Source organism: Puma concolor, chromosome A1 (assembly GCF_028749965.1).
Source record: "Puma concolor isolate L17-30 chromosome A1, mPumCon1.1.hap2, whole genome shotgun sequence".
Lineage (NCBI taxonomy): Eukaryota > Metazoa > Chordata > Mammalia > Carnivora > Felidae > Puma > Puma concolor.
In genome coordinates, this window is record NC_141667.1 from 112,155,150 (window position 1) to 112,181,880 (window position 26,731).

The following is a 26,731-nucleotide window of genomic DNA, read 5'->3' on the forward strand; positions in this document are numbered from 1 at the left end:
TCCAAGAGGCACAGAAAACTCCCTTCAGACGTAACTTGAATCGATCTTCTGCACGACATATCATAGTGAAAGTGGCAAAATACAATGATAAAGAGAATTCTGAAAGCAGTCAGGGATAAATGGGCCTTAACATACAAAGGTAGACACATAAGGGTAGTAGCAGACCTATGTACTGAAACTTGGCAGGCCAGAAAGGAATGGCAGGAAATCTTCAATGTGATGAACAGAAAAAATATGCAGCCAAGAATCCTTTACCCAGCAAGTCTGTCATTCAGAGTAGAAGGAGAGATAAAGGTTTTCCCAAACAAACAAAAACTGAAGGAATTCATCACCCCTAAACCAGCCCTACAAGAGGTCCTAAGGGGGACTCAGTGAGTGAATGTTGCAAGGACCACAAAGTAGCAGAGACATCACTACAAGCATTAAACCTACAGACATCACAATGACTCTAAACCTGTATCTTTCAATAATAACACTGAATGTAAATGGACTAAACGCTCCAACTTTTGGGTATCAGAATGGATAAAAAAAAAAAAAAAAGACCCATCTATTTGCTGTCTACAAGAGACTAATTTTAGACCTGAGGATACCTTCAGATTGAAAGTGAGGGGATGGAGAACTATCTATCATGGTACTGGAAGTCAAAACAAAGCTGGAGTAGCCATAGTTATACCAGACAAACTAGACTTTAAATTAAAGGCTGTAACAAGAGATGAGGAAGGGCATTATATAATAATTACAGGGTCTACCCATCAGGAAGAGCTAACAATTATAAATGTCTATGCACTGAATTCGGAAGCCCCCAAATATGTAAAACAATCACATACATAAGCAACCTTATTGATAAGAATGTGATCATTGCAGGGGACTTTAATACCCCACTTACAACAATGGGTAGATCATCTAGACCCAGGATCAATAAAGAAACAAGGGCCCTGAATGATACACTGGATCAGATGGACTTGACATATATTTAGAACTCTGCATCCCAACGCAACAGAATATACTTTCTTCTCGAGTGCACATGGAACATGGAAAAATATTCATGGTCATGGATTGGAAGTATAAATATTGTTAAAATGTCAATACTACCCAATCTACACATTCAGTGCAATCCCAATAAAAATTGCACCAGCATTCTTCTTGAAGCTAGAACAAGCAATCCTACAATTTGTATGGAACCACAAAAGACCCCGAGTAGCCCAAGTAATATTGAAGAAGATGACCAAAGTGGGAGGCATCACAATCCCAGACTTTAGCCTCTACTACAAAGCTATAATCATCAAGACAGTATGGTATTGGCACATAAACAGACACATAGACCAGTGGAATAGAATAGAGACTCCAGAATTGGACCCACAAATGTATGGCCAACTAGTCTTTGACAAAGCAGGAAAGAATATCCAATGGAAAAAAGACAGTCTCTTTAACAAATGGTGCTGGGAGAACTGGACAGCAACATGCAGAAAGTTGAAACTAGACCACTTTCTTACACCACTCACAAAAACAAACTCAACATGGATGAAGGACCTGACTGTGAGATAGGAAACCATCAAAACCCTAGAGGCAAAAGCAGGAAAAAACCTCTCTGACCTCAGCTGCAGCAATTTCTTACTCGACACATCTCTAAAGGCAAGGGAATTAAAAGCAAAAATGAACTATTGGGACCTCATGAAGATAAAAAGCTTCTGCACTGCAAAGGAAACAGTCAAGAAAACTAAAAGGCAACCAATGGAATGGGAAAAGGTATTTGCAAATGACGTATTGGATAAAAGGCTAGTATCCAAAATCTGTAAAGAACTCACCAAACTCCAAAAAACATCCGAAAAACAAATAATCCAGTGAAGAAATGGGCAGAAAACATGAATAGACACTTCTCTAAAGAAGACATCCAGATGGCCAACAGGCACATGAAAAGATGCTCAACGTCACTCCTCATCAGGGAAATACAAATCTAAACCACACTGAGATACCATCTCACGCTGGTCAGAGTGGCTAAAATGAACAAATCAGGAGACTATAGATGCTGGCAAGGATGTGGAGAAATGGGAACCCTCTTGCACTGTTGGTGGGGATGCAAACTGGTGCAGCTGCTCTGGAAAACAGTGTGGAAGTTCCTCAAAAAATTAAAAATAGACCTACCCTATGACCCAGCAATAGCACTGCTAGGAATTTACCCAAGGGACACAGGAGTGCTGATGCATAGGGGCACTTGTACCCCAATGTTGATAGCAGCACTTTCAACAATAGCCAAATTATGGAAAGAGCTAAATGTCCATGAACTGATGAATGGATAAAGAAGATGTGGTCTATATATACAATGGAATACTACTTGGCAATGAGAAAGAAGGAAATCTGGCCATTTGTAGCAACATGGTTGGAACTGGAGAGTATTATGCTAAGTGAAATAAGTCAGGCAGAGAAACACAGATACCATATGTTTTCACTCTTATGTGTATCCTGAGAAACTTAAGACCATGGGGGAGGGGAAGGGGAAAAAAGAAAGTTATAGAGGGGGAAGGAGACAAACCATAAGAGACTCTTAAATACTGAGAACAAACCGAGGGTTGATGGGGGGTGGGGGAGAGGGGAAAGTGGGTGATGGGCATTGAGGAGGGCACCTGTTGGGGATGAGCACTGGGTGTTTATGGAAACCAATTTGACAATAAATTATATATATATAAATAAAAAGAACGAACAGAAAAATAAAATGACGTGATAACCTAGATCTTTAAGGACTTTTAAAATTCTAAATGTTTATGATTCCAAATATTCAGTAGTTTTCCCACGTGTTTGTCATTCTAATGCAATATAACATGATTCATTTCCTCCCTAACTTGGCATTCTCTGGAGAGATAGAGTATACATATCTGAAAAAGATAAGTAGCAGAAACAGGGTGTTATTTAATTAATTAACCAAAATGAACCAGAACAAGTAATAAATTAGAGGTGTTATACTGATAGCCCTTGGATTGACACATTTGTTTTGTCTCACTGGCATAGTGTTTTTAGTGATTAAAATGTTTTCATCTGGTTTTTTTTTTTTTCCCCAATTTTGGGTATTTTGGGAAGATAATACTTTAATGTAGTTCAAAATTTACAAAGTATAATAGAGTATTTGCAATGAAAAAAATCTCCATTCCACCTCTCTCCTCTAGCTACCCAGTTCCTTTCCCCAGAGGCTCCTAGTAATTCTGAGCTTTGACACAGTGTCTTAAGAAATTGTGAACCTGAAAGTCTTTAGTTGGGGCAAACCCACTGCACTTGGTATTCTTGCCACCATTCCCTTCCATTATACTGCACTGTATCGTGGTGATGTTGTCTGCCTGGCCACTGCAGGATTTGTGTTTGTGACCCACTTGCTGTGGGAGTGTTTTGAGATCTCATGGAGCAGGAGGTGGAGGACTTCAACCTGGGTCCCAAGAATGTGGTGGGATCTGGTTAATGAGAAGAGAGAGGGTATTTCAGGTGACAAGGATAGCAAGACTGAGGCTATTGTTCAGAAATGTCTAAGTGGGCTTTCCTAGGAGAGGAGAGAGGAGAATGGCCTGACTGGAGAAGTTTAAGGTCAGGAAGTCATAGGGATAAATTTGGTGCAGTTACTTAAATATGTGGTTGTGTGGTTGTGGAGCAGACTTTAACTTTTAAAATTTATTTTTAATCAAAGTATAGTTGACATATAGTATTATGTTAGTTTCAGGTGTATGACGTAGTGATGAACAGTTATATACATTACAAAGTGCTTACCACGATTAGTATAGTTATTCTCCGTCACCATACAGAGTTATTACAATATTATTGATTATATTTCTTCTGTACTTTTTATTCATGACTTATTTACTTTATAACAAGAATTTTGTACCTCTTAATCTCTTTTGCCTGTTTTACCAATTTCTCTCCCCACTCCCCTCCAGCAAACACCAGTTTGTTCTTTGTCTTTTTGAGTCTGTTTTTGTTGTTGTTATTGTTCATTTGTTTTGTTTTTAGATTCCATGTGTAAGTGAAATCATATGGTATTTGTCTTTCTCGGTCTGATTTATTTCACTTAGCATAATACTCCTTGGGTCCACCTATGTTGTTGTGAATGACAAGATTTCATTCTTTTTTATAGCTGGAAATCCCTTCCTTCCTTCCTTCCTTCCTTCCTTCCTTCCTTCCTTCCTTCCTTCCTTCCTTCCTTCCTTCCTTCCTCTTTCATCTTCTTTATCCATTTGTCAGTTGATGGACACTTGGGCTCCTTCCATATCTTGGCCGTCGTAAATACTTCTGCAATAAACATAGAGGTGCATATATCTTTTTAAATTAGTGTTTTTGTTTTCTTCAGGTGAATACCCTAATATGGAATTACTGGGTCATATGGTATTTCTTTTTAATTTTTTGAGATACCTTCATGTGGATTTCCACAGTGGCTGCACCAGCTTACATTTCCACCAACACTGCACAAGGGCTCCCTTTTCTCCACATCTTCCCAACCCTTGCTATTTCTTTTTGATTCTAGCCATTCTGACTGGTGTGAGGTGGTATCTCATGGTTTTGATTTACATTTCTCTGGTGATTAGTGATGTTGAGCATCTTTCCATGTGTCTTTTGGACACTGGTTATGTCTTTGGGAAAATGTCTCTTCAAGTCCTTTGCCCATTTTTAGTTGGATTATTTGGGTTTTTTGCTATTGAGTTGTAGTTCTTTATATATTTTGGGTATTAACCCCCAATCAGATGCATCATTTGCAAATATCTGCCCCTACTTAGTGGGTGGCCTGTTTGTTCTGTTGATGGTTTCCTTTGTTGTGCAAAAGCTTTTCAGTTTGATGTAGTCTCAAAAGTTTATTTATTTATTTTTTTTGTTTCCCTTGCCTGAGGAGGCATAAATATGTTGCTAAGGGCAATATCTAGGAAATTACTGCCTATGTTTTCTTTTGGGATTTTTATAGTTTCAGGTCTCACATTGAGGACTTTAATCCATTTTGAGTTTATTTTTGTGTATGGTGTAAGAAAGTGGTTCAGTTTCATTCTTTTCACATGTAGCTGTCCAGTTTTCCCAGCACTGTTAATTGAAAAGACCACCTTTTCCCCCATTGTATGTTCTTGCCTCCTCTGTTGTCTATTAGTTGACCCTATAGGCTTGGGTTTATTCTGTCCTCTTCTTTTCATCTACGTGTCTATTTTCATGCTAGTACCATACTGTTTTGATTACTATAACTTTGCAGTATAGTTTGAAATCTGGGTTTGTGATACTTCCAGCTTTGTTCTTCTTTCTCTAGATTGCTTTGACTCTTCAGAGTGTTTTGTGGTTCCATACAAAATTTAGGATTAGTTGTTCTATCTAGTCCTGTGAAAATTATCATTGGAATATTAATAGAGATTGCATTAAACCTGTAGATTGCTTTGGATAGTATCAACCTTTAAAAAATTTTTATTTTAGGGGCGCCTCGGTTGGTCAGTCGGTTAAGCGTCTGACTTCAGCTCAGGTCATGATCTCACAGTTCATGAATTCGGGCCCCACATCAGGCTCTGTGCTGACAGCTCAGGGCCTGGAGCCTGCTTCTGATTCTGTGTCTCCCTCCCCTCAGCTCCTCCCCTGCTCACACTCTGTCTCTCTCTCAAAAATAAATAAAGATTAAAAAAAAAATTAAAAAAAATTTTTTTTAAGTTTATTTATTTATTTTCAGAGAAACAGAGACAGCTTGAGTAGGGAAGGGGCAGAGAGAGAGAGAGAATTCCAAGCAGGCTCCCCATTGCCAGTGCAGAGCCTGATGTGTGGTGCTCGAACTCATGAAACCATAAGATCATGACCTGAGCTGAAACTGAGAGTCGGACGCTTAACTGACTGAGCCACCCAGGTGCCTCTCAACATTTTAACCATATTACCTTCCAATCCATGAGCATGATGTATCTTTTCATTTGTTTCTGTTGTCTTCAATTTCTTTCATCAGTTTCTTAGAGTTTTTAGAGTGCATCTTTTACCCCCTTGGTTAAATTTATTTCTAGGTATTTTATTCTTTTTGGTTTTTGGCTGTTTTGAGGTTTATTTATAATATCCTAAATATATAGCAGTCTGTATTAAGTCTATGGTCACTTAAGTTTGAGCACATTCTAAAAACCGACATTTATATTCTCCCACCTGTGTATTTTTTTCATTTCAGAATTGCCTTATACTTATTGGCCTTTTCTACTTAAAGAAATTCCTTTAACATTTCTTGTAAGGCTGCTTTAATGGTGATAAACTCCTTTAACTTTTGTCTGTCTAGGAAATTCTTTATCTCTCCTTCAATTTTGAATGATATCCTTATTGGGCTGAGTAACTTGGTTATAGGTGTTTTCCTTTCAGCTCTTTGAATATATTATGCCACTCCTGTGTGGCCTACACAGTTTCTGCCGAAAAATCAATTGACAGCCTTAGGGAGTTTCTGTTGTTTATAACCACAGCTGACCCTTGAACAACACAGGGTTTGACTGCATGGGTCTACTTATACGTGGATGTTTTGCAGTACAGTATTATAAATGTATTTTTTCTTTATGATTTTCTCAATAACATTTTCTTTTCTCTAGCTTACTTTATTGTAGGAATATAGTGTATGACATATAATACACAAAATATATGTTAATTGTTTATATTCATCGGCAAGGCTCTGGTCACTGGTAGGCTATTCGTAGTTAAGTTTTGGGAGAGTCAAAGTTAGACTTGGGTTTGGGGTGCATGAGGGCAGTGAGTGGGGTGTCATTGCTCCTAACCCCCACATTGTTTAAGGGCTTCATTGTTCTTTTTCTGTTGCTCCTGTTAAGATTCTCTTTTTATTTTTAATTTTGGGCATCTTAATTATTAGGTGTCTTATTGGGACCTGGATGGACATTTCTTTCCCCACGTTAGGGAACTTTTCTTCAAATAAGTTTCTGTGACTTTCTGTCTGTCTTCTTCTGGGACCCTTATAATATGAATGTTAGTATGCTTGTGGTACCAGAGGTCCCTTAATGTGATGTGGTCCCAGAGGTCCCTTAACCTATTATCATCAGTTTTTAAAATTCTGTTTTCTTTTTGCTCTTCAGCTTGGGTGTTCTCTCTTACCCCATGTTCCAGAATGCTGATTCGTTCATCTGCATCCTTTAATCTGCTCTTAATTCCCTCCAGTGTGTTTTTTTATTTCAGTTATTGCGTTCTTCAGCTCTGGTGGTTCTTTTTTATATTTTATCACTTTGTTGAAGTTCTCACTAAGTTCAACCACTCTTCTCTCCAGTCTGGTGAACATCTTTATGAGCATTACTTTGAACTCTTTATCAGGTAGATTGCTTATCACTGTTGTATTTAGTTCTTTTTCAGAGGTTTTGTTAATTCGTTTGGAGTATATTCTTCTGTCTCCTCATATACACTTTGTGTATATGTTTCTGTGAATGAGGTGGTTTGGGCTGGTTGTGTGCAGCCGGAGCTGGAGTGGGGTGGAGGACCCTGCAGAGGGGACATGCTGGTGGTATGGCTGGAGCTAGAGGAGGCATGGGCCGGGAGGTTTCCCAGAGTGGACTATGCGGTAGCCCTTGTTGGGCTGGGTGGAGCTGGGACAGGTGTGGGTGGGGTGGCCACCTTGGCAGCATGGCTGGAGCTGGTGTGGGCCAGGGACCCTGCGCTTGCTGAGGCAGCAGGCTGGCTAGAGTGCCTTGGCCCTGCCCCCCTCTGTGCTGTCAAGATAGGGGAGGAACAAAAACAGGACCCTCACTGGCATCTCCAACCTTCGAGAGAGTTTCAGCAGTTCCCGCACTGTTCCGTGGGTGCTCTAGGATTAGTAAATGGGATTCCTCCATTCAAAGTCTAGTTGCCCTTGAAACTGCTATTTTTTGCTGTGCCCCAGGTTGTGCAAATCTGCTGAGGGCCCTCTGTTGCTATCCCTTCCTTCTGCAGTTTATAGTGTGGGGGGGTGGTGTTCTCATCATCACCTTGTCTCTGTCTCTCCTGCCCATTCTCTGTGTGGTCCCTCTATCCTTGGGTGTGCAGAAGCTGTTCACTGACCCTCAGTTCTTTAGGAGCAATTGCTGTACATGTAGGTGTAGATTCCATTTGTCTCTGGGATGAGGTGAGTTCGGGGTCTTCCCATGCTGCCATCTTGGATCTCTCCCTTCACCCCTTTGCATTTAGAATCTTTACTGATGTTTAACATTTTCTTTTATTGAGGTCTGGAGTCTAACTCTTACCTTTGTCAAGGCACCTGTCAATCTGTAAGTCCTTGCAGTTCTTCAAATACATCTGTGGTTAGTGAACATCTAAATCTTTAGGATTTGTTCCTGTATAAAGTCTCTGGGAGCTTAGACCCTTTGGATGCTGGATGAGTATCTCAGAGTCTCTGTACCCACTCCTCCCATAAAAGTCAAGAATGAATGTCCAGGTTTCCATGTCATAGTTGTGGGGGTACTGATAAAAAACATATACTGGACATTTCACCTTTTTTGCTGCCAAACATTTTAAGCTCCTTTTCTGTTTTGTGAGATTCCCTGTTTTTGTGAGCCTTGGAGGGAGGCAGAGCCCTGTCTTCCTTGTAGAAGCCGAGGTAGGTGAGATTCTCCGTCTTTCAGCAGTTAGGGTTCAGGGACCTGTCCTGCCCTTGGAGGTCGATACACTCCTGCCTACGACTTTGAATGTCAAGTGAGAGATGTGAAGGGGAAGGGACAGCATAGAATTTCTTGTGACAGCAGTGGTGGCCTGCAGGAGCAAGGGCAGAGCACATAGAGGCAAAGTCATGCAGAGGCCATGGTGTCAGCCGTCACTCTCACACTAGACTGTCCCTTGTGGTTCCTGCTCTGTGTGCTGCTGTGGCTTCCTTTCTCCCTAGCACTTTTTTTCCCCCTTTCTGATGCTAGTTCTCCAGCTCTCCCTCCTATTGATTTTGTAACCTACTTGGATATTTTCAATTTTTTTGTGTCTGGTTAAATTAGTCAGAATTGGCTTTTGCAACCAACAACTCAAACTGATACGACAGGCAGTGCCTGTTGAAGGAGCAAAACTGGGGAATTGTTTTGGGCAGAGGAAACAGTGCCATGATTATGGTGTGTATATAGACTGCCCAAAAGGTAAGCAGCAGTGCAGTCTGTCCCAAGCTGTGGGGATGCATTCCACCTGAGGACCCTGGCAGTCCCTGAGGTGCAGGAGCAGAATCCGCTAAAAATAAGCCGTAAGCTGATCTTTGCCCTGGGGCAGACAGTTCTATACCAGGCTCAGCTCATCCTGAGGTTACATTATCGCTGCCCTCTTTGGATGTAAAATGTGCCAGGGAAAGTAGGTGTGTTAAACAGAGTATTGAACAGACTGTCTTGACTCATGAAAAGCATCTACTGGTTACTGATAAACTTTTGTGGCATCCTTTTTTTTAGGCTTTTTGGTGATTACCGCAGGTTAATTTCGAACCTATGTTTTATCTTTCTACCCTGGCCATTCATGTGTGGTCATATTCCTGTGTTTCATGTTTTGTGTCATGTTTCTTTTTCCCTTCACTTTGTATTTGTTTCACCCACTTGGTCTTTAATTCTTTTTTCCTTTAATCCTTACCCAAGTTTCTTTCCTATGAATTCATGATGCCTAGTGATTATAATTAATAGAGAATGGAGTTTCATCAGTAGAGAATCCAGAAAAATCAGTGAACATAACCCACTGAAAGCTCCCCTTAGAGGAAGAGAAAGGTATTTTGGCCAAAGAAGGTAGATTGAACAGTTCTTTTTTTTAAAACTTTTTTTTAAATGTTTATTTATTTTTGAGAGAGAGATAGATAGAGAGTGAGCAGGGGAGGGAGAGGGGGAGGGAGAGGGGGAGGGAGACAGAATCGCAAGCAGGCTTCATGCCATCAGCACAGAGCCCGATGTGGGGCTTGAACCCATGAACCATGAGATCATGACCGGAGCCGAAATGAAGAGTTGGATGCTTAGCCAACTGAGCCACCCAGGCGCCCCAGGAGTAGTTCTTAAATACTCTGACCTCAAAACAAAATGATCCCATGGGGATCCATCAGTTTTTCTCAGTTAACCCCAGGCCAGAAGTTTCTGAGAAGAGTGGGAACTTGCCTTGAGGTGCAGGCTGTAAGAGTGGACTTGTGAGGGCTGTGGAAGGGTGGGGCAGGCCACTCTCTGAATTTGATAAGCCTGCAAACTAGCAGTGGGAGAGGCCTGACAGGTGTTTTATGGGAGTGTCAGAAAGCATAGTCTGTTTCACCGTTTTTGTTTTTTAATGTTTATTTATTTTGAGAGTTCATGTGTGAGCTGCTGAGCAAGCAGGCTCTTCACTGTCAGTATAGAGCCTGACATGGGGTTTGAACCATGAACTGTGAGATCAAGACCTGAGCTGGAGTCAGATGCTCAACCGACTGAGCCACCCAGGTGCCCCTGTTTCAGTGTTTTTATGCAACTGGTGTCCAGTCAGCATTTCACCGCTTGCAAAATACTTCTGGGTTCTTTTTGGTGTTGGTCCTTGTTTGTTACGGTCCTTGTTAGTTAGATTGTCAAGTGTGCTGCTTGTTGCTGTCCTCTTTTTGCTTCCCTTTCTCTTCTCAGGCATCTAGGAATACCTACTTTATGCCAGGCACAGTGCTAAACACTTTGGATGCATGACCCATGCTTCAAAGAGTTCCATTTTAGTTAGGAAGACAGATAAATCTGAATTCATTATCACAGATGCCATGATTAGGGTGTGTTATAGGAGGACTGAGGAATCAACTCTGCTTGTGTACGTCAGAGAATATTTTGCCCAGAAGTGATGCTTGGGTTCAGTCTTGATGCGTCCGTGGGTGTTTCCAGGCAAGGGAGAGGGTCAATCAGGGTGGAGGGAATTGCTTATAAAAGTGGTCATCACAAGTGAGCTTGAAGGATATAAGAACGTGGAGGGTGTTATTAGGAAGGGTGTGGTGGAAGATAAGGCTGTGAAAGAATTTGCTGTTATCTGTGTCCCCCACACCTAACACAATGCCTAGTATTCATTGAGAAAGAAGTTCAAAGGTTAATAAGGTCCCTTTAAACTGAGAAGTTAAGCAATAATCACTCCACCTGTTCCTGAGTCAGAGTGGCTCAGTCTTTTCCCACATCAAGTGAGCTACAGTTAAGTATAATTGTGAAGTCAGTAATGGAAGGACTGTAACAAACACACTGGAGTGAGACAGGCCTGAGTCTGTTAGTTCAAGTCTCTGAGAAGAGAAGGAGATGCCACGATGGGGCTAGATGTGAAAGGAAATTAACGCTAGTATTTGGGGCCTGTCTGGAATGGTTGAAGGGGGAAGGGAGCAAGGGGCTGGGACTCTGATGCAGGTCTGATCTCTGGGAAAGCAGAGGGGAAAGAATTGGGCAGGAAGGACCTAAGATGATAGGGTGCAGTTCTGAGAAAGTCTTGGCCAGGTTGATGGGGAGTCCTTGGACAATAGTTGCTTTCTAGAGGAGTCCTATGTCTTCTGGTGGAACTGGCCCAGCTCCAATACCCACTGTGTACTGACTGATGTGCTGGAAGCATCGTGGCAAAGCCTGAAAGGCACAGTGGTTAGAGCCTGGGGACCGTCTTGGAGGCTGTTGGCCTCTTGAAGGGAGGTAGGGACCGTGCATCTCCATGGCTGGCATAGTCAATCACTTGTGCTGCACACATCTGCTTCGCTTTGCGTGGGCATGGGACTTTCCTCCTGAGACGACATGCAGGAGATGGAAATTACTGAGAAGAATATATCCCTTGTTGCCACAGCTGGTCTTAGGGCTACAGCTGGTCCTCATCCTCTTTCTTCTCCTCTTGCCACTGTAAAGTTCCTCACCCTCAGCTATCACCTTGACAAGCTTTGGGTGTGTTACCTCATAGTGTGACCCTAAAGTTCATTCCTGAAAGTGTCTGGACCTTTGACAACCATACACTTCTCAGGTTGATGTTTCTGTCCATACCCATGTACAGTTACAGTGGGACAAGGAAGTACCAACAGGTGCCATAGGTGTTCTTTTTTTGTTCTTTTTTTTTTTTTTCAATATATGAAATTTATTGTCAAATTGGTTTCCATACAACAAGGTGTTCTTGCCCCCACAGGTGAAGAGCAGCCCACCCTGCTCCTGCTGGTCAGGATCAGTTACCCCTACCATGACAGCAGCCCCTCTTCTTGCCTCTGCTCCTTGCCGCAAGGAGTCTAAAGTGTACTTACTATGTCTCCTGGCAGGAATACTTGTTTCTCTTTTGGGAACAGGACCTCTAACTGTAGAACCAAGAGTTGTGGGGATGGGTCACTGGGAGGGATGGTCAATAGGGCTCTTCTTACTTCCACTCCTTGATCCTGGGCCGTGTACTCTTGCGGATATGGGACATAACATCATATAAAGTCCTGTGACTTAATTTATATATTGTTCCACTGACCTGTATGTCCAGCTTGTCTCCAGTACAACAGTCTTGATTACTGCAGACATATAATAACTCTCAAAATCAGTTAGTGTAAGTCCTCCAACTTTGTTACTTTTCAAAATTATTTTGACTATTCTAGTTCTTTTGCTTGTCCACATAAATTTTAGACTCTCCTTGTGCATTTCTATAAAAATTTCATCAAAATTTTTAATGATATTGTATGGACTCTATAGATCAATTTGGAGGATTTGACAAATTAACAAAATTGAGCCCTCCAAATCATGAACATAGCATAGCTCTCAGTTCATTTAGGTCTTTAATTTCTCAGCCGTGCTTTGTTGCTGTGCATGTACTGATGCTGCACAAGTTTTGTTAGATTTAGATCTAAGTAGTTCATGTTTTTTGCTGCTATTGTAAATAGTGGTGATTTTCTTTGTAGATCTCACACATTTCTTTAAGTTATATTTTATATATTTTCTTCTGTTGTAAATGGAATTCATTTTCTAAATAGTTATTGCTAATAAGGTAAGAGTGTCTTTCAGACCAGATCACATTTCTCCCTTCCTTAAAAAAAACTTATTTGATCCTTTACTCATAATGGAATCTTTATTCAAATGGAATAAGGAACGATTTCTGATCTCAGAGGTCATGGCTTCCTTAGTTTGGCAACTGTTTTTTCCAGCTTCATCTTTTATTCTCATTCTCTCAGTTACTTTATGTTTCTGATACACCTTTAAGCAGTTTTTGTGAAATATAGTCATTTACGGTTTTTCAGCATTTACACAATACTGTACTATATACCACTACTGGTCCTGAACAATACATTGAATGGCTACAGAGCACATTGGAGCCCAGCAAATTGCTACCGGTTTGCCTAATGCATGGGTTTCTTGGAAACCACAGTCTCAGAGAGGTCAGCTCCTATAATCACTTTCTGCCTGGCTTTTCTTGTACAGAGGCTTAGGTGACTAAGGCAAAGAGGCAAGCTGGCAAAAGCTGTAGATGCTGCAAATTTCTGCTGATGCTAAAGAAACAATTTTAGCATATGTAATGGGAAGAACTTTGTTAGTGCATTGTGTCATTTATGACTCAAATTTATTAAGATTTATAAACTATGTTCTCCTTGCAGTTTAGATGCCCTAGAATATTTTAATTGCTTGATTAGTTAATAAATTCTAATTTAAGTAAATTTGTCAAAATATATTAAGTTCTGGGATAGTTTATTACTATTCATTTTATTTTTAGCGAGACAGATGCATGAGCTGGGGAGTGAGGCAGAAGGAGAGAGGGAGAGAGGGAGAGGGGGAGGGGGTGAGGGAGAGAGAGAGAGAGAGAAAGAGAATCTGAAGCAGGCTCTATGCTCAGCACAGAACACGATGCCAGGCTTGATACCATGACTCTGGAATCATGACCTGAACCAAAATCAAGAGTTGGATGCTCAACCAACTGAGCCACCTAGGCACCCTGGAATGGTTTATTTTTAACTGCTTTTTTTCCAACCAAAAATTTGGCAATACAGGTAAGACCTGGATTGTTGTTGTGTTGGATGATTAGCTGGTGCTGATTCCTCTTCTGGTCTCATTTTATTCAGTGTACAACTAGATCATTTCTAAGAGACTATAATTTTGGAATCCATGATCATAATGGTAGAATTAAATTTAGAATTTTAAAAGCAAAGACCAATATAACCCACTGGAGGGAGCTCTGCTCTTTTTAAATGTTGTCAGTTGTATTTAAAATACATGCCATAGGTGAGTGTATAAACTATTTGAATGATTTATATAAGAATAGTAAACACCTGTTCACTGACAATTTGCATTTTCTTCTGCAAGAGATCATCACTCTTGCCTTATGTGTTAATCATTTCTTTGCTTCTCTCTATTGTTTTAACACTTATCCTTGGATCATTTTGGCTCCTGAAATATTTTTCTCTGCTTTGAAATTTATATAACAGATATCAAACAGTATGTATTCTTTTCTGACTGTTAGTTCTCATGATTTTTGAGATTCATCCATGTTGGTGTATTTAATTATAGTTAAGGAATTTTCTCAGCTACTTTATATTTTATCAGTATACCACAATCCATTATCTCTTCCTTTTCCAATGAGATTTGGGTTGCTTCCAGTTTTTGCTTTTATAAGCAGTGCTGCCATGAACATTTATGGACTTGTCTCCTTTTGTACATGTGTAAGAGTTTCTTTAGGCTACCCAGAGTTACATAGAGTGAAATTAGTTTAGAAGATACTGCATATTTGTTCACCTTTACTAGGTAATGCCAACATAGCATAGGGGCTATGCTAAGTTTTATCCAGTAGTAGAAAACATTTGATATTGACTGACTTGATCTTTTGCCAATCTGGTAAGTATGAAATGCTGTCTTGTTGTGATATTATTTGATTATTGATGGATCAAGTGTCTTTTATATGTTTATTCATCATTCCTGGTTCCACATCTAGAAATGCCTGGTTCATGTGTTTGCCCTTTTTCTATAGGATTTTTTTTCTTATATGTTTTTAGGAGTTAAAAAAAAGTATATTCTGGATATTAATCCTTTTTGTCAATTATTTGGATTGATATAATTTTTGTCAATTATTTGGATTGCAAAGATCTCCTTTTTTTCATTTTATTGTGTCTTGATAAGCAGAACTTTTTTTATTTTAATGTAAGTGAATGTGTCAATCTTTTTTTTAATAGTTTATGTTGTTTTAAAGTTTTTAAAATATTTATTTATTTTTGAGACAGAGATGGGGGTGGTGGCGAGCACAAACAGGGGAGGGGCAGAGAGAATGGGAGACAGAATCTGAAGCAGGCTCTAGGCTCTGAGCTGTCAGCACAGAGCTCAACATGGGACTCGACCTCACGAGCCATGAGATCATGACCTGAGCCCAAGTCAGGTGCTCAACCTACTAAATCACCCAGGTGCCCCATTTACTTTATGGTTTTTGTATCTTGCTTAACAAGAGTCCTTTTATTACTGAAAGTCAGAGAGATATTTTCTTATATTGTATTCTAAATTTTAAGGTTTTTACCGATGATTTTTATTCATGGTGTGAATTTGGGATTGTTCTGGTATTCTCATTCTGAGAAACAACCTATCTCAAACATTAGTGGCTTTAAGCATTTTATTCTGCTCATAATTTTGTGTCAAGAATTGAGAAAGAGTACATCTGGCAGTTTGCCCATTACCCATAAAGCATCAGTTGGGCTGCACAATTCACTTCCAAGATGACTTCTTTCTCTGCTCAGAGTTGTGGTTGGTGCCTTTGTGCTTCTTGGCCCCTCTCTCTTTTCACATGAGGTTTGATCGTATCGGGCATTTTCACATGGGTTATACTTTTCATGACATGATGGTGTTAGGGTGGTCACTATTCTTATATGGTGGCTGGCTTCCAAGAGGTTATGTCCCAAGAATGAGCATCCCAAGAGCAAGTATTTACAATAGGCTAAAAGAGGAAACTGCCAGCTAGGTAAGGTCTATTCCTGGAATCAGCAAAGTGTCACTTCTGCCATATTCTATTTGTCAAAGCAGCCAAAGGGCCTGTTCACATTCAAAGAGGTAGAGAAATCATCTCATCCTGTTGAATATTTGACCTCATCAAAGTTACACTGAGGAAGAGTCACACTGGAGAAGAGTCACATTGGGGAAGGATGGGCAATACTGTTGTGGCCATTCTTGCAAAATACACTTTGGCCACAATGGCATTCATTGGCAAACTGCATTCATCCTCTGCATCATGACTCTCTAAATTTGTCCCATTATGGCATCACATAAAACAGTGTTAGCCCATAGCACTTCTAAAATGCAGTTGAACATCTGTCTGCCATTCCTTGATTAGCGCCCAGTTCTGCTTCCTGTGAGTGATGGTACATGGTTCCTGGCTCTTCCCCCTAGAGTCTTGTCTCTGCACACTTAGTCATTTTTCCTTTTCCATAAAGAATGGCTCATGTTTGCAGTGAAATAACTTTCTGATAAACTTCCCGCTTACAGAAGCTTGAGATTCTTGACTGTTTTTTTTGCATTTTGAACTGTTCACTTTTTAGTCCAAGTGGATGGTGATTCTGCTATTATTAGTGTCTTAAAAGTGCTGTGGCTTTTCTGTGAATTTTATTTTGATTTATTCCATTAGATAAAAGTCACACAAGTGTCTTTGAAACAGGCTCTTTTCTCCCTGGGCTACTTATAAGTCTGCCATGATACAACACCTTCAAGATTCTTAAACTCTAACTTTAACCAAGATGATCTGTAAGGTACTGCCTTAAATCTTTTTAAGGTTATAGTAAAAGTCTTTTATAGCCACGCATGCAACTACCCAAGGACCATGTCTTACTAGAAACATCTTGAATTTGATATTGGTTGTAAGGCCATTTTACTTTGAGAACCTTTTGTTGAGAGAGACTGGGGATGAGAGATAGTTTTGTTTATGAATCAAGTCATAGCTCTTTTATGTTTCCTTTAAATTCTGCTTAAAATTTGAAGTAGTCATTCTTTAGTTTATCTTTGTCCATCCATACCTGGTTATCAAAACTGAAAGAGACTGGTTGGCACTTTCAACATTCATCTTGGAAAATTCCTTATCCAAATCCACCTTTCGTATTTTCCATGTCACTGCAGGGGACAATTTTGACTGGAATTGTTGCCACTAGGCAACATGGGTCTTTCCTATACCTCCAACCTCAGCCTTCTCACAGCCCTTCCACGTTCCTGTAACAAGTCTCCCTGAGGCTCTTCAGAGGTCCACTGACTGCCTGTTCTGATATAAATAAATTTCTTTTCAGCTTATCTGTTGTTGTGTAACAAAACTATGCCCAAACACAGTGGCTTAAGACAGTTGTTTTTACATAATTTTGTGAGGAGTTTGGGAAGTCTTAGCTGGACATTGGCTGGACATTGCTGAGCCTGGAAAATGCACCTCCATGGTGACCTCTGCATGACAAGTCTGGAACTGCCATATACTTGACCTCAAGTTTCTTTCCATGCAGTGTCTCATCTTCTAGGACCTCTTTTTGATGCTTACGTACCTTGCAGTATTCTGGTCTCAGAGTACTCCCCCTTCTTTACATGATGGCTAGTCTATAAGAGGGAGCTTGGCAAGAAGAGTGGAAGCTCTTAGAGGCAGGAAGGGCATTCCAGGCCATTTTAAGGCTAATGCCCAGAACTGGCACCCCCCCCCTTTTTTTTCACACTTGAAGTATAAAATTTATTTCTTAATGATCTGAAGCAAATACAGGCTGTAGAACTGGCACCCTCTTACTCTTGCCATCCTAGTTACTAAAGCCCTTGGAGGGAGTCTCACCCAGAACCAAAAGAGTAGAGAAACACACTCTGCCTCTTGATAGAGTGGTGGCAAGATCACTTGCAGAGAAGCATGTGGGAGGGAAGTGCCTTTGTAAAACATCTTTGGAGGTGCAGTCTACAGCAGGGGTGCAATTTCACGTTTCCCATGTGTGCAACTCTTGGACCAGAACTCTTTATTGAACAGTCCATACATTCTCACTGATCTGTAATGTCTGGTCTGCCATAAACCAGGTTTCTAAATAAATGTGTATGTTTGTTTTAGATTATCTGTCTGGGCCCATGATTTTCCACTGGGGGCCATTTTGCTGGGGACAGTGTCTGGAAATATTTTTGGTTGTCACACTTGGGAGGGTGTGCTACTAGCATCTAGTGGGTGGAGGCCAGGGATGCTGCTAAACAACCTATGGTACACAGGATAGCTCTCCACCACAAGATTATCCAGCCCCAAATGTCAATAGTGCTGAGGCTGAGAATCCATAGTCTATGCCATCAGTATAGCTCTACCATATTATCTTAATTAGCCTTGATAGCTGGTAGGGTAAGTCTCCTCGCTTTGTTTTTCTTCTTTAAGAATGTCTTGATTGTTTTTGGCCTCTTGCATTTCCATGTAAACTTAGAATCAGTGTATCATATTTCATAAGAAACTTTATATTCTAATTAGAATTTCTCCATAAGTGTATATCTTCATGAGGAATATTTACATTGCCATTTTGCTGTTGAATATTGATATTGAATCTTATTTACCAATATGATACATCTATCAATTTACTTCATTAATGTTTTTCAATAAAGTTTTGTGATGTCCTTATTAAAGGGCTTACAAATCTTTTGTGCAAGATGGTTTGTTCGCATGGCCAGTTAGTTGTGAGTCTTTTAATAAGTTGCTTTCCTCTTTTGGGCCTTGATTTCCATAAGTAAAGAACGTGACAGTTGGATTAGATCATCTGTGACTGCCTTTGAAGCCTGAGAAGACATGATTAAAGTTTTAGAATTAAATGGAAAACTTTCAATACACACAATAAAAACAGTCCATGAGAGGGAGCTCTTCTGCATTTCATCTCTGGCCAGGTGGCTTGCAAAGACACCACATCTGTTATTGATCTTCCCAGGGCATCTTCTCAGGGCAAAGGCAGAAAGTGACTCCCTGGTATCTCTTCAATCACAGTTCTCCACTTAGGAACTGCTGCTGTGGGTTTTGGAAGCTATTACTTGTTTCAGGGTGTGGGAATACAAGAAACACATTTTGAACCCAGGAGGAAATTTATGGATCATCCAATTTAATCCCTTTGTTTGACAAATGAATAAACTTAGAGACACTGTTATTTTCCAGAGGACACAAAGACTGTTCCGGAGAGAACTAGGGCTGGAGCACAGGTCAAGTTTTCACACTTTAGTTGACAGAGTTGGGGAATAAGCAGTGGGTGTTAGTGGTGGGGTGGGAGTAGGGATGGTGTTTAAATTTTTTTTAATGTTTATTTTTGAGAGAGAGGATGTGTGAGAGAGAGAGTGGGGGGGGGAGGAGCAGAGAGAGAGAGAGGAGAGTATCCAAAGTGGGCTCTGCACTGACAGCAGAGAGCCTGATGTGGAGCTTGAACTCATGAATTGTGAGGTCATGACCTGACCTGAAGTCGGACGCCTAACCGACTGAGCCATCCAGGCACCCCGGGATGGTGTTTAATTTTTAAAGAACTGAGAAGTGGGTGATCTCCGAATTCCCTGGAGACAATTTGCTACACCACATGTGTGTTTGAATGTGAGAGTGTTTGTGTGTACCTGAGTGTGTGCCTACGTGCTGTATGTTGGCAGTAGGACTTGAGTTATGATTGTTGGCTTCTTAGAAATAAGCTGGCTTAAGTAAAAGCCAGCCTTTACTTAAGGAGTAGGGGCAACTGTGTGGCTCAAGCAGTTAAGTGTCCAACTTTGGCTCGGGTCATGATCTCACTGTTGGTGGGTTTAAGCCGTGCATCTGGCTTTGTGCTGACAGCTAAGAGCCTGGAGCCTGCTTCGGATTCTGTGTCCTTCTCTGTCTGCTTCTACCCTGCTCGCACTCTGTCTTTCTATCTCTCAAAAATAAATAAAACATTAAAAAAAAGAAGTAGAGTGACTTTTATGGGCTTTAGAGATTTAATTTATATTTTGGAATTGTTTGAAAATGCCTGTCTTTTAACTTGATTAAAAAATTTAAGCTTTCGGTTTATTTTTAATTTGATTTAATGATTTCATTTTTTTTCTCATTGACTTTTCAAATAAAGCAAAGTCATTGCATATTTTTTTCAGAGAAGATGAAACTTATCTTCATTAGCCATCACTTTTTTTTTTTAATGTTTATTTATTTTTTTTTTTGAGAGAGAGCGTACAAGTGGGGCATTGAGAGGGGGAGACACAGAATCCGAAGCAGGCTCCAGGCTCTGAGCTGTTAGCACAGAACCGGACTCAGGGCTCAAACCCAGGACTACAAGATTATGACCTGAGCCAAAGTTGGACGCTTAACAACTGAGTCACCCAGGTGCCTCTAGCCATCCCTTTCAAGTCTATTGTGACTATTTTTGAAATGTTGCTTCATAGTGCTTATTACTTGTGATTCTTCTGATTCACCTCAATACAAACTCTTTTGGTAAACTATAGGCATTTGAAAACTATTTCTGTCTTCATTTGCCTTAGGAATAAGATCTTTCTAGTTTATTTGGATTATTTTTCCTACAGGTATCATGGATAAGATTTTAAACCTTTATTTTGGCTTAAATAAATGAAAAGTAAACTACCTACTGACTTCCATGTCAACATGAAGAACTAGAGATCTTGTGTTACCTTTTCAATGTCCTGCAGCCTGTCTTTTTCTAACAAACTAACAACAGTTACTCTGAGGAAAATATGTATTTAGTTACCTTTCTATTGTTGTTTATCAGGTATGGCCTATACTGATTTAAGGAGAGTTAGCGTATTTAGGCTTCTCTGTGTTGGTCCAAGGAGTGATGTTGCCAATGACTTGGCGGTATGGGGACAGAGGAGGGGATCAAAAGGCAGAAGGACACTGGGCAGCTTTCACCTCCTCCAGGACTGAGGCTTCCATCTCACTGTGAAGTGTTGCATATTCAAGGGAAAGAGGATTGATTAATCTTCTTTTGAAATAGTTATAAAAATGAACATTAGGGTAAAAGATTCTTGTGCTGATACGCTCTTCCTCAGCAAGTAGCGCTGAACATTCATTGGTCCATATTTTCTTTTGCATACGTACCACCTAGACATTTCAGAGAGTTGTGAGGTACTAAGGATTTCCAGCTGGGTGAAAGAACTGGCTTGCTCCAGCAGTCCATTAAGAACATCTTTATTCGTGAAAATCATTTGATAAGAGAACAACTTTTATTTATTTATTTAATAATGTGTCACAGGTTTGATTCCTGTTTTCATAAATGTTTTCTAGTAGACATAATGAATGAATTTTGAAAAAAATCGTATGTTGGGCATAGTGAGCCATGTGTAATAATTTGAGCATTCATACTCTGATAGATAGTGAGAATTCCATTATCTGAAGTTTGGAATTATTACATAAATTATCAAGGACAGAAGAAATGGGGGCTATTGTTAAAATATCTGTGTCTCCCATTGACTGAAATAATAGAGATTTCCTTCTTGGTTTTTAGGTTTCCTCCTTCCTCACCCCTGAAACCATATCCAAAGAAGCCTACATACCAAAAAGATGCTATAAAATTTCCAGAATGGAATGACCCCCCACCAGGGACTTCACAAGAGAACATCCCAGTGAGGCCACTTGTGATGGTAAGTGTGTTACTAAAAGAGTGGGTGGGATGGTCGGGGCGGAGTGGGGCGATGGTGGTGGCGGTGGCTGGGGCGGGTCTAGCAGCTACCAGAAATAGGATATGATCTGTGAACCACCAGCCTTAGTCTTTTTTCTACTGGTCCCTTAGGAACAATGGTCTGAAAGTACTTTAAAATATCTTAGGTGTCAGTAGCTGAGAGAACAGTGACAAGGAAAGATTAGCTGTTGAACTCTTGCCTGTTGAGGCTTTGGCATATATATGGTACCTATTTTCATATGTTCAGAACAAGTAGGTTTATGTGACAACTCCCTTATAATCTCATTCTCTTGTGTTCTAGAATTTACTCTTTTGCCTCTTTTTCTCCTGGATTTTGTTCTATTACTAGTTGAGAGTGAGAAGGTTAGGATGTGAAGTATTGTAGAATGACCCCTGACACTATAGATGATCAAAGGTAGATTCTGTTAGTTTTGGAAAACCTAAGCTTATTGTTGAATAATCTAATTTTTTTGGTATCCTTTTTCATTAAAATATTCCCAGTAGAAAACTACCATGATTGAGACAATGCTAAAACATAAAATACAAAGAAAAACTTCTTTTTTTTTTTATTAATTTTTTTTTTTTCAACGTTTATTTATTTTTGGGACAGAGAGAGACAGAGCATGAACGGGGGAGGGGCAGAGAGAGAGAGGGAGACACAGAATCGGAAACAGGCTCCAGGCTCTGAGCCATCAGCCCAGAGCCTGACGCGGGGCTCGAACTCACGGACCGCGAGATCGTGACCTGGCTGAAGTCGGACGCTTAACCGACTGCGCCACCGAGGCGCCCCAAGAAAAACTTTTATATGGCAGTTTTTAAGAATTGTACTCACACCAGTGTTTTAAGTTAGTCTAGTCCAATAGGACTAGATGTCCAGTTCATACGTTTGTTTGCGAAGATGGGATGTAAACATTTTTAGGCAATGTAATTAAAAGAAAAAACACTTATTTTTTAAAGAGATTGTATTTTCAGTTTGAAGAGAATAGCTAAGAAGCTTAGGCTTTATCAAAGATAATTCTAGAAAGAGAGTAGCACCAGTAACAGAAATAAGGACTCCTTTAAGGACTTGCAGGTTTGTCAGTCAGGATGGTGATGAATTTGGTTTTAAATATGATTGGTGATAAACCTGGCTTATCTTAAATGGAAATGTCTCATAGGCAGATGGAGATAATGATCCTGGAGAACTTAAAGGCAAGATCATATTTGGAAGTCATTAATTAATTTATTTATTCAACAAAGATAATATTGAATCAGTGTCTACTGTGTGCCATGAATTGTGCTAGGCTCCACAGACACAGTAATATGTGATACAGTTTTTACTCTAAAAAGGCTCATAGTCTAGTGAAGCATACAGTACCAAAATAGATAATTAGAAAACAGAGTCAAGTGACTTAGGGTATTTGAGGACTTTTAATTAATTCCTAATAAGGAGTACTTAATTGAGGTCTAGTTGATAGTTTCTGTCCCAGAGAAAATTAGAATATAAGTTCCATGAGATCAGGTACATTTTTTTCTTTTAACATTTGCATTTAAACATCTGATATGACCCCATTGGCAGAGTGGCTATTCAACAGACATTTTTTTCATTATAAGGTCTTCAGTGCTGTTTATACAAAGGAGATAAAATCCCGTAATTTAATATGTATTTATGTCATCGATAATAACTACTTTCCTTTTCTATTCCACTTGGTTCTATGAAGTTGGAATATTCCTGGTATCACCTGCAGAAGACCAAATGCTCATTAGCATACTTTAATGCCCTAGTGACAATGACTTCTGTCTTTTCTTGTCATTTTCTAATTTTTCAGGAGCCCTGAAGTGGTAGACCAATGTTCTAGATTCATCAACCATTTTAGCCCAAAGCTTATCCTTTCCCAGGTCATCTGTACCTGTATTTGTTTTGATGCTTTTGTCTCGCCTTCTCTTTCTTATACATCCCCCTTAATTCAAATGGTAGAGGTTTGAGCTCCCTGCTCATTGTAATTCCAGCAAAGCTTAGGCTGCTACCTCTTGAGCATGGTTCACAGGAAGAATGGCAGAGCAGGATCTGTGTCCCCGCTTGGGCCTTGGTGTAGGTTTTAGAATGAGGAGGTTATTAGTCAATAAAGAAATGTCATCTTTCTTAAAAAGAACTTCAACTCATCATTTATTTCTATTTTACTTTCCCTGTTTCTATCTTTGCTTCCTCTTTGCTTGGTGGTTTTTTTGTTTTATCCTGTCTTTTCTCTTGCCTAGCCACTTACACAGTTAAAAAATAAAATAATAAAATGAAACCGTTGTGTTTGCTGAGGGGCAGAATAGTATGGAAAGTAAGATTGTGCACTCTGGAGCGAGTCGACCGGGTTTGGATCTTGGCTCCTCCATTTACTATTTATTTGGACTTGTTTCTCTGTTTTAGTCATTGTGTTTGTGTCTCAGTTTTCTTATTGGTGAAACTGAGATGATAATAGTACCCTCTGAGGTAGGCTTGTTGTGAGAATCAGGTGAGTTCATATCTATAAAGTGCTTAGAATGGTGTCTGGCCCACAGGTAGTCAGTAACTTAACTGCTATTGCTTTAATTCACTTATTCAATAGAATTGTTTTCAGGCAGAGATGAAAAAAAAAATCACCCATGATATCATCCAGAGAGAAGTAATATTAACATTTTTCTTCTGTATCCTTTTTTCTGTGCACATTTTTACCTCCAAAAGGAGATCATGTTGAGTTTTTTGTGGCCTGTGTTCTTCACTTACAACAATGTTTTGCTTCTTTTTTCATGTTATTATTTAAAAAAAAAAAATTTTTTTTAATGTTTATTTATTTTTGAGACAGAGAGAGACAGAGCATGAATGGGAGAGGGTCAGTGAGAGAGGGAGACACAGAATCCAAAGCAGCCTCCAGGCTCCGAGCTGTCAGCACAGAGCCCGACGTGGGGCTCGAACTCACAAACCATGAGATCATGAGCTGAGTTGAAGTTGGACACTCAACCGACTGAGCCACCCAGACGCCCCATCATGTTATTATTTTTAAGTTTATTTATTTTGAGAGAGAGAGAGAACAAGTGTACAAGCAGGGAAGGGACAGAGAGAGAAGGAGAGAGAGAGAGAGAGAGAGAGAGACAGAGACAGAGAGAGACAGAGACAGAGAGAGAGAAAGAGAGAAAGAGAAGAGAAGAGAGAGAATCCCATGCAGATTTTATACTGTCAGAACAGAGCCCGATGAGGGGCTTGGACTCATGAATCGTGAGATCATGACCTGAGCCAAAATTATGAGTCGGATGTTTAACCAACTGAGTTACCCAGTCACCCCCTTTTTTCATGTTATTAAACATTTGACATCATATTTAGTATCTGTATCTTGTCTAATATAAAAGCACTATAGTTTATGTATCTAGTCCCTTACTGTTAGTATATACCATGTTTCTAGTTTTCTGGTAAACAGTGTAATGAGCAATGTCTTTACAGATAATTAGTTGAGTATGTCCATGGTATTTCGTTAAGATAACCTTTCGGAGGCGCCTGGGTGGCTCGGTCAGTTAAGCGTCTGACTTTGGCTCAGGTCATGATCTCATGGTTTGTGAGTTCGAGCCCTGCATCGGGCTGTGTGCTGACAGCTCAGAGCCTGGAGCCTGCTTCAGATTCTGTGTCTCCTTCTCTCTCTGACCCTCCCTCACTTGTGCTCTCTCTCTGTCTCTCAAAAATGAATAAATGTAAGAAAAAAATTTTTTTATAAAAGGTAACTTTTGGAAGTAGATTTTTTTGTGTGTGTGTTGCCTAGTGGCAATTTTTTTAAATATGAAATTTATTGTCAAATTGGTTTCCATACAACACCCAGTGCTCATCCCAACAGGTGCCCTCCTCAATATGTCTCAACCACCCTTCCCTCCCTCCCACCCCCCATCAACCCTCAGTTTGTTCTCAGTTGGAAGTAGATTTTCTAGGCAAATGCAACAATTTACATGCCTGCCTTCAAAAGTGAACACCTAATTTAATTTAGATACTTAAAAAAAATTCACAAATCCACATGGTCTTCGACTTTCTTCTGTAATTCAGTAATTCTCTATAAACAAAATCATAAAACAACTTTCTGGCTCCTTTCATCCAAATTTGTAAGATTTTTCTGTAATGATACTTTTGTAAAAAACTATTACAGAAAATCTTTATAAGTGATTTCTTACATGTTTTGTCTGTAAAACCTCAATGTTTCTCTTTGTGATTATAAAAGGAAGTTTTAAGAATTAAACGTTTAGTAGACTATGTGAGAAAGGAGATACTAAGAATGTTGAACTGGTAAAGCTGTGTGGCTTTGAGCAAATTATTTAACCTCTCTGAATTTTAGTTTTTCTTCCTACTGTCTCAGTTTTCCGGGGAGCTCTTGTTTTTTCTGCCTTCTGCAGTTGCCTAAGATCTGGGGGCTGCTCTTCAAATTGTACTTATTTGATTTTTGCTTATAAAAAATAGAGAGTTCTTGAAAGTAATAGACTTTAATTTTGTTTTAAACGATCACTCAGTTTGGGCAGCGTGTGAATATGGATAGGTATTCTTTTTTTTTTTTTTTTTTGGGATAGGTATTCTTTGACTTAATTTTGAATTAATACAATTTTATTTCATGGCTACCTCGTTGATTAGTTGAAATTCCCACAGGAAAAAAAAATAGCTAGTCAATTAGTCAATGTCATGTTTATTACTATAGTTCTTTTGCAATTTACAAATACTCATTTATAATATGACCTGATCTTTAACAGTTATACTTCTCTGCAGTCAGTACAAAGAAAGTTAGTTTATATTTCTAGTTAGTATTTTAAATCAAATTACAAATAACCAAGTCAAAGAAATTTCTCATACTACTGCCTGTTGAAATATTTATTCTCTTTTTCTTTCTACTCTCCCCCAATTAGAACTCTGAGATGTGGTTCAAGCGTCACAGTATTGCTATTGGAGAGGTGCCGGCCTGCCGTCTTGTCTACCGCAGACAGCTGACGGAGGCCAATGTAGAAGAGATATGGAAGTCTATGACATTATCATAGTATGTGCATTTGATATTAATGAGAACTTTCAGTGTTTTTTTTTTTTTTTGTGGTTTGCTTCTCTACTACTCTCTGATATTTAATTTTCTGAAATTATATATTAAAAGCTTAACTTTGCATTATTTGCAGCTATGCTGCTTAGCAAACATAATTTAACTGAATTCTGGGAATTTTCTCTTGTCATTTATAGGACAGTTAAGAATAGAAGTTTAAAAGTTCTTCAACTTTCTAGTAACACTGAAGTTTTATGTTTAATGAAACACAGTGGTGAATTTCATCTCCTAGATA

The 26,731-nt window shown here is 39.5% G+C and overlaps 1 protein-coding gene across 3 annotated transcripts in view; it reads left to right on the forward strand.

The window, feature by feature from the left end:
• Positions 1-26,731, forward strand: part of DEPDC1B (DEP domain containing 1B) — an 85,957-nt gene that overhangs the window by 15,173 nt on the left and 44,053 nt on the right. For all 3 annotated transcript variants that reach the window (XM_025923740.2, XM_086700320.1, XM_086700329.1), the window contains 2 exons: positions 21,263-21,398; positions 26,315-26,442. In XM_025923740.2, the coding sequence (XP_025779525.1) occupies positions 21,263-21,398; positions 26,315-26,442 (264 nt within the window). The remainder of the gene's footprint in view (positions 1-21,262; positions 21,399-26,314; positions 26,443-26,731) is intronic.